Below are 10,595 nucleotides of genomic sequence, written 5' to 3'. Positions count from 1 at the left end.
TGAAGAACGCTGCGACTGTAAGCCTGCATTCTTTCCCATGAAATATTAGATCTACACTCAAACCTAGAGTTTACATTGAATTTTATGCTGAGTGAATCATAATATAATGAAACTAAGAACACTGTATTGAAGTTCCTCAATTTCACAAACATTAATAAACAATCGAAATGAGAAACAAGACAGCAGTCAGTTTCACCTTCACAACCACTGAACTGAACATCGAACGCAGCGCAAAACAGCCAAGCAATAAAATCAACTCTGACAACAGAAACAGACTTCGCCCGGCAGCACAGCGATTTGGAATCTTTTTTCCTTTTTGACGAAAGAAAAACCCGCGCACCGCGTACGGTCACGTGACAACCATTCAACCGTGTCGAGTGCTTGGAGTGTATTTGAACGTGATGTAATGCAACTGCACAGACAAGGATTAAATTACACATGAGCGACAAGGTGTTATTCACGATTTCATCCATCGACGGCGTTAACCATGTATTCTTGATGGCAAAAGTTTTATAAAGTTGCATCCAATTATACCCAGACGATTACAATCAAGTTTAGACTTAAAACAATCCATAAAAACCAAACAAAATGATACGACTTTATTCCAGGAAATACATTCGAAAGTTCCTAAAGTACATTCGATAAACTGCACCCCAGCTGTGTACATAGTGTGTACAAACCCAACATGAAGAGCTTCCTATCCAACGCATTTCAATAAAGCGTGGATAATGTGAATGTTAGAATATCCTGTATCCCGTCTGGACCCAGTTTGAAGCATGAAATCCAACACAAAGAAATCTTTTTCTCAAAGTTGAACCGAATAACGAAATAAAAACAATTTTTTAAATATCTCCATCAATTTCTCCACAAACCTCGTCTGGCCTTGTTACTGCCGTGTGACGTAACAATTGCCAGTGAAGTGATGGAATAAGTTTCGACAGCTACCGAATGGAAAATCGTGGTAGAGGCCACTTAAATCTGACGGTTGCTAAATTTAATTTAAAGACGGTTTAATTTCGAAAGTAATCTTGGAGCTTGGGGAGTTTGGTTCCATTTCGATAAAAAGGTGAAAAGCAAGAATATTCAGTTGTTGTCAACTCATAACCTTATCGGAATTATTTCTCAACAATAAGGTATATTACGTAATAATGTATATGATAAAAATTTAATTAAATTCACTCCATTTTCTTGGTCGAAGTCACATGGTCTTTAGACTGCAAACTGTTCAATAAACCCAAACCTATGCAATGTGGAGTTCACCGTGGCTGTGAGGTCGTCTTGGTAACGAAACAATTCATTTTTAGAATCAATGAAGCAAAACTATAGTTTTACCATGACAGAAACATTCAACTTATCCGGATTCAAAAATCTTCATATTTAATGAATTCCAAACTGAGCAGACCACCAAAAAAGCTCATTCCACAACCTTTAACATCAGACAAAGCGAAGCCTATTATGATGTCACAGTGCGGCAACCTGAAGCGGCGCCGAAGCAATCGATTACCACGCGACCTATTTTGGAATGGACGGTCGTTCCCCCTCCGAGGAGGGGTCAGGAAAAGTTGATGGGGAAACCCCCACCTCAATATCAGCAACATATGATGTTCAACGTGGAACGCCTGAATAAGTTGGCTTTCAAAAAGATGGAAAATTGGTTCCGGGTACAATTAACTAACCATCTATCGAAGCAAAATGGTCTTCGTGGTAAAACACTGGTGACGTCATTCCTCGTTTCGTCACAGGTCGTAAAAACCGATACGTTATAAAGATGGTCGTTTTTGATTATTAAATTATACAAAAGTGTTGCTCGCGACAGTGACAAGTAATTACCGAACGCTTCTATTGTTACGCAAAGAACAACACTTATAATGACCCCAAATCGGGCGCCGCCAGGCATCGGACAATGGTGGGCGGCAACTTTCATCAAGTTTACGGCAGGAAATAAAAATCCATGTTTGTGATGCTTCCAGTGTACACGTGTCACAGACAACATGTCATTTACACACTTCCACCACTTGACGTGCCATGGCGTCCACTTGTAACGCACATCATTTGTTTATTGTTAACCCCCTGCATTGGACAGGTACGTGAGGACGTATTATCTGATATATCTTGGTTAAACATGGATTGTGGTATCTGGATATTAAATCCGTTTGATGTTTTTGCTTTGTCAGTTGCACGTCAGTTACACGTTAGCTGTATGTTAGCTGTATGTTATTCTCCACTGATCTCTTTGTTTGAATTCATTTCCAACACTTTCAAAATTCCTCTCTACGTGAAATAAATCAAGCAGGACAAATGTTGAACTCGAACCCGTGCGTGACTCCAACTCAAATTCACAAACATAAATAAATAAACATTTGGGTCAGAAGGACTTTCAAGCCAGCGTTTGTAAATATTTTGACATGCTGCATTTTCCTCTTAATGAATTCCTGTTGGTAACTTCTAACGTTATTACAAGTTTAGTTGCTGCAGGTGAAAATATTTAACGAATTAAAAATAATTTTGACTCCAATTAATCTTTGACTTTTTTCCAGGAACCGAACGAAATAAAAGTTATTATTCGGGTAATTTTACCTTCATCCAAGAAATCAATAGAAATAACAGCTGGCAATCTTTCCAGTCATTTTAAATGGGATTAAGCTGTACAGGAAAAGGGGTGCTTTTGACCCACCGAGTCGCATACCGGTGAATAATTAAAAGGAATCACCAAACTGCACCTGCCATGAAGCAAGGACAGGAAATGTAGTTGAAAAACGCCGCCAGACAATTTGATACAAAAGAAATCAAGTGGTTTTAGGAGTCGGGTGCGTAAAGCGACGCAGAGAGCGCGCGATCTGATTGTCAAACAAGGAAGGCGATGTTAGATACAAACACATGGGAAGATATTTCCCGACTGTTTGTTCTCACTCCGTTTCAGGATCGTCCAGCAGAGTTCCTCAAACATCTGGGGGGGATTTGAGCCACTTTCAACTTCCCTCCTCACAAACCAAACATGCTCCACATTCTTGCGCAGTAGTCAGTTCACACCCACGTGTTTTGCAACAATTTCCAACCAAGTTTGAGAGATTAAAAAGCCAACCGACTTTTGCATTAAAATCCCACATTATTGCGTTCAAGCAGCTCGCAGAATTCATAATATTAACTCCATGCTTACTTACATTATTGATCTGTGAAATTACATTTTATTCCGAGGATTTTGACTGAAAAATGTTTAACCGGCTGTGAGACAAGCGAAGTGAAAATACCACAATTAACACGTTTAATTTGTTTTACATCCTGAAACATTTGGAATTTTACCTAAAAAACTAATTCATTGCACTAAGATTCCCAAACCTGCTTTCTCCCGCAGAAGTCCCTGGCACAATTAGTATACGACCAGTAGCGGTTTTAATCTCTTGTGTTGATAACAAGGCAACGGCTTCTGTTTGTCAGTTCCAATTTTCTTAACCTCGATTTTTCATGTCAGATAGTAAGAATGTCCCAAATGCATTAAAGCTATGTTAAAGAGACCAATATTGCATCGGCCTAAATTGCAATTAGAAGACAGTGGTTGAATATTAATTGTTAAATAAATTTTTGATGTGTAATATTTTGGTGACGTCATGTACCAACATTAACATTGAAGTAAACTCGCTGTAAATTCAATATTTCGTCGGTGCCGAGGTTTTACGTGAAGTTTTCCACAGCAAGTGAAACTGAACTTGTTTGTTGCGACATGATTCCTCCATCGATCAATATAGAAGTGAAACCGACCATACGCCTGAATCCCAAGCGAATTTCTAAATTGCTTATTGATGACATGCACCCGTGAGTATTCGATTGTGACGTCACCTGACCGCGATTTTATGAAACTATGTCAATATTACAACAAACTGTTCGCGATATTTAAAGAAATTATCTTAATCCTCACTGGTTTGCAAACCTAGCAATCGCTAACTAGTTCTAAATGTTTTTTCCCGTGACAATGACTTGTGACGAAACTACATTGTTTTAGAAAGCCGGAGCCAAACATCGTCGAGTGGAATGGAAAACTGCGGGATAAGAGCTTCAATAAGTCGGCGGATTATTAAACGTTCATTTGATATCTCTGTTTGCATTAGTTCCAGCTGGTAAAGAGGACGTCGTATTATCGAACGGATCGCGACGCCGTTTCATCCACAGATGCAAGCGATATTACATCCTTGTTTCCATTGTCTCTGGGCTCGGATTATTCTCGAATTCGTTTCATGACGTCAATACCCGAGTTTGGCGTAAAATCGATGAATGGCGTTTTAATCTCCGTCGTTTGCATGTTTCTCGCGACGCGGTTTTACATAAATTATTTGCAGCCAGGACCAGGATTCGAACCCTGGTTATCCTTGGCAAGAATTCCGACCAACTTTTTCTACTTCCCGATGCCCGATTTTGGGAAATACAACTACACCGGGTCACATAGTTTTCCCAAACTTGATTCGCATATAAGTCTATGTATAATGGAAATATGTGCAAATTTTAATGGTTAGCTGTAAACAGGGAAACCACATGTTATTTTTATACAATTGAATTGGAATACTACACGAAAGTATGGCGTTAATATAGGCAGGCACAGATTTCTATGCTACACAAGCTTATATGTGGATTAAGTTGGGCTAAACACTGTTGGGCTTAACTCTGGAGATCCATTTAGCGGAAATAAAATGTGTCAATTTTGCCACGTGGTGGCAGTAGAAAACTACATAGTTTTTCTTGACCGTGTCAATGATTTTTGTTGCGTGCGTAAGTTTCTAATATATGTTCCCAACACATCACATATTCTCTTTCACCAGACTGCCAACATCGCCTAATATCTGCAGTTTGTTTCATTTGTGACGTTTACATGCGTTGTGCAACATTTTGGTAAATGAATAAGTGCAGATTTTTGAAGATTTCAAAGGCGAGTCATGATGACGTAAAATCTCCTTTATTTTGTAAACAAATAGATAAAAGAATTTATAAGTGTGATAAACAGTTTTGTTCTTTAACATTATGACATCATCTCACTTTCGAGTGTGTAACGAATCCAATGCGTGCCATTGTTCGCACACAATGCGCCGGAGAATTCATCTTAGTGGGGCAAGAGTCATCGGTATTTAGCGAAACGTGTTTCCATGGCAACACGTCGTCACGCTTCCCGAAATTCAACGGATAAGTCACGTGAAACGTAACGCTTGATTGACCACCAATACATCTGCCTGCTTTGGTGATGAAAACGCCTTGGGCGTCGCAGCTTTGTTCGCTCTGATTAACACACCTGAGGAAGCCAGTGTTAGGACGATGCAAGAACTTTAAACTTACACAGTGGCGTGTGGATGTCGGCTTTTATAATTCTAACTGTAGAAACGCATTTCAAACTCAAAATATGTAAACATGTTTGCATATGATTAAGTGGTAAAGTTTGGTGCACTGTTTTTTTCAAGTTTTTTTTGTCGGGTTGGAGATTTTGAAGATTCGCCTTCGTAGAGATGGCTTAACGATTGATTGGAACGTTTTTATTAACTTCTGGTTTAGGGAAGTTAAACCCACGCATTGGTCATGTTGTCAGTTGCTCAGAACGCAGGAAACGATATTTTGCTTGCGTCATTATATCAACCAACCAGCACGTGCTGACTGTTTAATGCGTTGATATTTAGCTGGGAGGTCGTTTGGCTGCAGTTGCTGCAGTAGGTGCTTGTGATTGAACAATACCAGTATTACGTCATAACCGACAATTATTTTGAATTGGTGATAAATTAATATTTTTGTGTACTTGATTACAGTCACTGTTATTTAAACTGTGTGATTTTTTATACCGATTTTCAAACCAATTTCGAAGACATGCAGGTTCGTTGTATTTTTATGTCACATTTTCGTCGAAGTTGCAAATGTTTACGAACAATTTTACGCCAAAACCGGTTGTTGTTTCGAGTTATTTAAATGGCATTGATTGAGAAATTGTGTTTCATTTATACGTTGTGCAATAAGATTTTCTTGCTCAGCAACCAGCAGTTGTAAACCAACCTCAATGGATGGCAATGCCAGAAACGATTCCTGGTTGTCCACCGGGTTTGGAATATTTGACACAACTTGACCAAGTCCTCATACACCAGCAAGTTGAATTGTTTGAAGGTGACACTTTCGAAAAAAAGGGGCCCTAATAAATTGCTTGTATAATTGACAAATGTTAATGTAAATGGATAATTTGTAGAATAACCTCCCAAGCTTGCCATGGTAAAAAATCTATTACTCGATCGACTGCCGTTATGCAACCGACCCTAGCATAAGCTTAATTTTTTATTGCAACATACGTTGCAGCTATAACGGATATTGAGACGAAGAACCGTTACGCTTTGAAAAACAGCGTTGGACAACAATGCTACTTCGCTCACGAAGGTAAGATTACCAAGCCCTGCTTAAGCAAACACCTCACAATGGAGGTTGCCGGGCCCTGCTGAGCACTTTGTTGCGCAACAACTTTGAAATCTAAACACCTCACTTATGCTGAATAATTTATGGGCGCAATAAACATGAATTGTTACAACCAATTATTTCAGTCTAGTACAAAATTAATAACCAAGTGGTTTTAAACTGGCAAGTTCAAGCTCGTTTGCGCAAGTATGTTGATATGTACAGTAAACAACTTCTTTAACTACCAATACGACCCTTGTGTGTAGAGGACACATTTCATTTAGTTTTGTTATTAATTATGTAGAGTCTGAGCTATGCATGCGGATTTGCTGCGGGAATCAGCGCGGTTTCCTGATGCATATCACTGATAATTCTGGAAGGGTGAGTCGGTGATTTAAATTTGTTTTGTTATCAATTAATTCAAGTTGCATGAAAATGTTACCAGATGATGAAACAGGCGCAAAGGTTAAAATTAATCTTGAAGATTGGGTTGAAATAATGCGCCCAGGATTGGTGGCGAGTCATTGTTGCAGTTATTCTAAATTTAGCCAGATCTTTTTGACACATCGTCTGTCGGTTATTCCATCAAATTACTTCCTGTGTGTCGTGGTCATGCATCACTGCAACTTTAGGTTGCCCCTTGTAAAACATTAAGAGGAACGTCTGTGTTTTAATTGTGTCTGAAGGTTGGTTTGTTGTTGATATTACAGCTCATTTGTCCAAAGCAGGTTGACGGCAGTAGATTGTTGTTGTACTTTCGGTTTTGTTTCCATCTGCTTCCGCATCTGTTGACTTCCACCACCCAGTGCGAAGTAAAGAAAGTTGTTGAAAAGCCTTGTGTGGCATCAAAACACTGTGTTGTTGAAAATGTAAAATATTTATGACGAAACACTAATGTACGCGGAAAGCGTGCGCAACAGCTTTAAAGGTAAACCGGCATTTTCGTTTTCTTGCTTCGATGAAAACCTTTAGTGAAATTGTCGTTAAACATTTCGCTTCATGTTCAGACAGTGACGGCATAATAGGCATTCATCAATTCGAGTGTTTGTTGAAAAACATGAAAGCAATCATTAACCAACTTGTGTAAGTCGTAATAACTGTCACATCAGTATAGGTAACCGTGCTATTGCTTTCACGACTCAGTCAAATCCAACTTCTGTTCATAAACCCTCATGACAATCACCTTTTCACAGCTCTCTATGTAGTCCCCGTTTGACTTTGGTGAAGTAACAGCAGACGTGACTATTTTAGTGAAATTTGTTGTGATTGAGAACTTGTAATTAAGGCTATTTGGGTCGATGGTTTTCCGGCGAAACTCGTGGCAGGGTCACGTGAACGATCTGTTTATAACGTCACGCTGTAGCCGTGATCATTCTTGTGTGAATTATTATCAGGTTTTTCCACACCCACGACTTGCTTGTTATTATTTGGTTTGGTAATTTATCAGACCTGAACCATTGGTGAAATGCTGACAGTTGTGACCTTGTGGAGGTCAAACGTCAATGGACCGTGTTCCCACTACCGTCATCGATACCGCGCAAACACCGCTATAGGTTTCCATCGGAAAGGGCGTGCCAGCATACAAATGTACCAAGTGTTGAGTGGAACAGTAGCAGGGGCGTTTAATGTTTGTCAATATTGTATTGAAATTTATCCTAAAACTTTAATACGTATTGAAATTACCCAACTACGTTTTTCACCTCTGAAAGTTATTGTGTAGGAGGTGATCAGAGTGAACAGACCTTTCCAGTGCTGTGCAGGATGTTGCTGGTGCGCCAACGCTGACTGCTGTGCGTTCGTCATTGATATCGAGTCTCCAGTCGGGACAAAGATTGGAAGCATCCGACAAATGTATGTGGGAATAATTCTGATGAGGTGTTGACTAAACTAATATATTTACTATGCAGGCAATCTTGTTGGATTCCATACTATTCAATACGCGACGCCAACGATTCTGAGATTTTCACTATCAAGGGTCCTTGCTGTGTCTGCTCTGGCCCCTGCTGTACGTGCGATTTCCCGTTCGAAATCTTCACTAAAGGCGCCACTGAGCAACCAATAGGTCGCATCACCAAACAGTGGTCGGGATTGGTCAAGGAAATGTTCACAGATGCCACCAATTTCTCTGTAACATGTAAGCTCGCATGCCATTGGTGGATTGTCGTTATGACGACGCGTACCATAAAAGTTTAGTAATCTGGATGCTGAACTTCTTTCTACTCTGATGCGCCATCTAGCGGTTTGATTTTTGTTGTTTTTATTTTAATTAGTCCCTCTGGATTTGGACGTGAAGATGAAGGCAGTCCTTCTTGGAGCCACATTCCTCATTGTGAGTTCACTCAGATGCTTTGAACTATTTGTTTAACTGCAGAGATCTGACCAACGCATTTGAACAATCTATTTCATCTTAAGAAACTTTCTATTTCAAGCAACTATAGGGCAAAAAATGTTAAAATATGGTCCGACGGGCAATGGATCAAGCTTTGCCTATGGGCTTACAAAGTGTTTACAAAGCTTCATAAACTGATTTATTTGCATTAATTTTAGTTTAAAAGCTGTAACTGAAAAAACTTTCCCGAATGTCTGTTTAACTACATAACAGTGTTTCTCATAAATCTATGCAAACTTCTGGGCCAGGTTGAAAGATCCCCAGCCCCCAGACATAGTTGACCCATGACCGGGGTCACGTATTTTGTAAATATTTGCGCTGTATTATCATTGATGGAAGTTTTCCTCTCCTGCTAATGTGTATTTGGTATTTTACCACAGTTTTGTATCTGACCAATTCTACAAACCATTATCAAAAGTTTATTTTTTTAGCTTATATATGGAATACAAATATATAGACAGTAAAAAATATTTTACGTTAACTTTGAATGGAAAACCAACGATGCATTTAAATTAACTTGGATACTTTTTAGGACATGATGTTCTTTGAGAATCAAAACCAAGAATAACAAAATGTAAAATCTGAATTTGTAGCCACTGTTTGTCTTGCATGGTTTAATTTGTATGTAACGGTAGATGATCAGCTAATAATTAAAAGTATTCCAATTTCCTTAGTTATGCATGAGGAAAACAAATGTAGCCTTTTCCTGTAGTGTACGATCTCACGTATATCTACTTACTGTATACATGTTTTACATCAGGCCCAGAAAAATATTTGTAGTTGTGATACCTCTACCATTATATTCACATAGAGGTTGTTGGCGGCCCACCAGGGAAAATTAATCAATGTATTAAATGTTCATAGTTCAGTGTTACAAGGTTGATGTGGTTTGTGGGTAGTAGTTGGTAGTTTAGCTTTTGGTAGTTTGTTTGTGTGCTTTAGCCCAAGAATAACAAAAAAAACTTGTCACAGAATTTCATTAAATCACAAACTTTCCATGAATTGGATATATGTAAAATATCAACTTTGGCTAAACTCAGATGGTTTACTTGACGCTAAGTGAAATTTGAACTGGGTAATAATGCATGTATTCCATTAATTGTCCACAAATTTGCACTTGGTCAATAGTATTTAAATGGATCAATACATGTTGTTTTAATGTTCTGACTATAAAGTAATAATTCTTGCTTTCTTTATAGGACATGATGTTTTTTGAGCAAAATCAACAATAATTTGGTTCACCTGAAGAAAGTAAATTTTTTTGGATCAACAACATCTGTTGCTGAAGTTTCATTGTCATTGTTTATATATTGCATCACATTGTTAGTATATATTGCAAGTGTATAACTCGACATTTCATCACTTGTTGCAAAACAATTGACACACTTTTGCAGCTATTCTGTAAATCCAAAATTTGGAAAAAAACTATCATTTATTGGATGGTTCAGAGGTTTTCATGCAAGACATTCCCCATCACTGTTTTGAATTGTTATGCGGTTCAGCTTGTTTGTAAATTCATGGAATATCATAGTGTAGTTTAAGCGGGGTTGGTTGCAGTTAATTTCACATTACTCAATATTAATTGTTATGAATAAAGTTACTGATTGTGTGATTTTTGATTTGCAAAAACTTGTATATTTAACTTTTCTAACAAGTGTGTATATTTTCATATTATTTGGTTTAAAACTACTGTGCTTTGTTTGTATCCGGACGGTGACATCCAAAGTATTGTAACAAATATTGTTTATACATGATTTATTAACATTGTTGCAGATGTACACAGAATAAAACTTCTACGTGC

At 38.3% G+C, this 10,595-nt stretch overlaps 1 protein-coding gene across 2 annotated transcripts; it reads left to right on the top strand.

The window, feature by feature from the left end:
* Positions 1-5,756: 5,756 nt before the first annotated feature.
* On the top strand, positions 5,757-10,409 carry LOC145914770 (phospholipid scramblase 2-like). 2 transcript variants are annotated; one of them, XM_083002609.1, is made up of 9 exons: positions 5,757-5,841; positions 5,997-6,126; positions 6,313-6,390; positions 6,710-6,786; positions 8,126-8,256; positions 8,313-8,539; positions 8,676-8,734; positions 9,327-9,368; positions 9,994-10,409. In XM_083002609.1, exons 1-8 carry the CDS (start codon positions 5,836-5,838, stop codon positions 9,360-9,362), a joined length of 744 nt encoding a protein of 247 aa, XP_082858735.1. In that variant the 5' UTR covers positions 5,757-5,835; the 3' UTR covers positions 9,363-9,368; positions 9,994-10,409. The 2 variants fall into 2 exon arrangements, with proteins under 2 accessions (XP_082858735.1, XP_082858736.1); XM_083002610.1 differs by lacking the exon at positions 9,327-9,368.
* The last annotated feature ends 186 nt before the right edge of the window (positions 10,410-10,595 follow it).

This window comes from Ascidia mentula, chromosome 9, assembly GCF_947561715.1.
Source record: "Ascidia mentula chromosome 9, kaAscMent1.1, whole genome shotgun sequence".
NCBI classification, from domain to species: Eukaryota; Metazoa; Chordata; class Ascidiacea; order Phlebobranchia; family Ascidiidae; genus Ascidia; species Ascidia mentula.
The sequence above is the reverse complement of the archived record's forward strand: the minus strand, read 5'-3'. Positions and strand labels throughout refer to the sequence as shown.

Coding starts and splice junctions, on each gene's coding strand:
- LOC145914770 (XM_083002609.1), top strand. Junction 6,787..8,125: donor TCACTGATAATTCTGGAAGG/GTGAGTCGGTGA, acceptor GTTATTGTGTAG/GAGGTGATCAGAGTGAACAG. Junction 8,735..9,326: donor TTGGAGCCACATTCCTCATT/GTGAGTTCACTC, acceptor GATACTTTTTAG/GACATGATGTTCTTTGAGAA.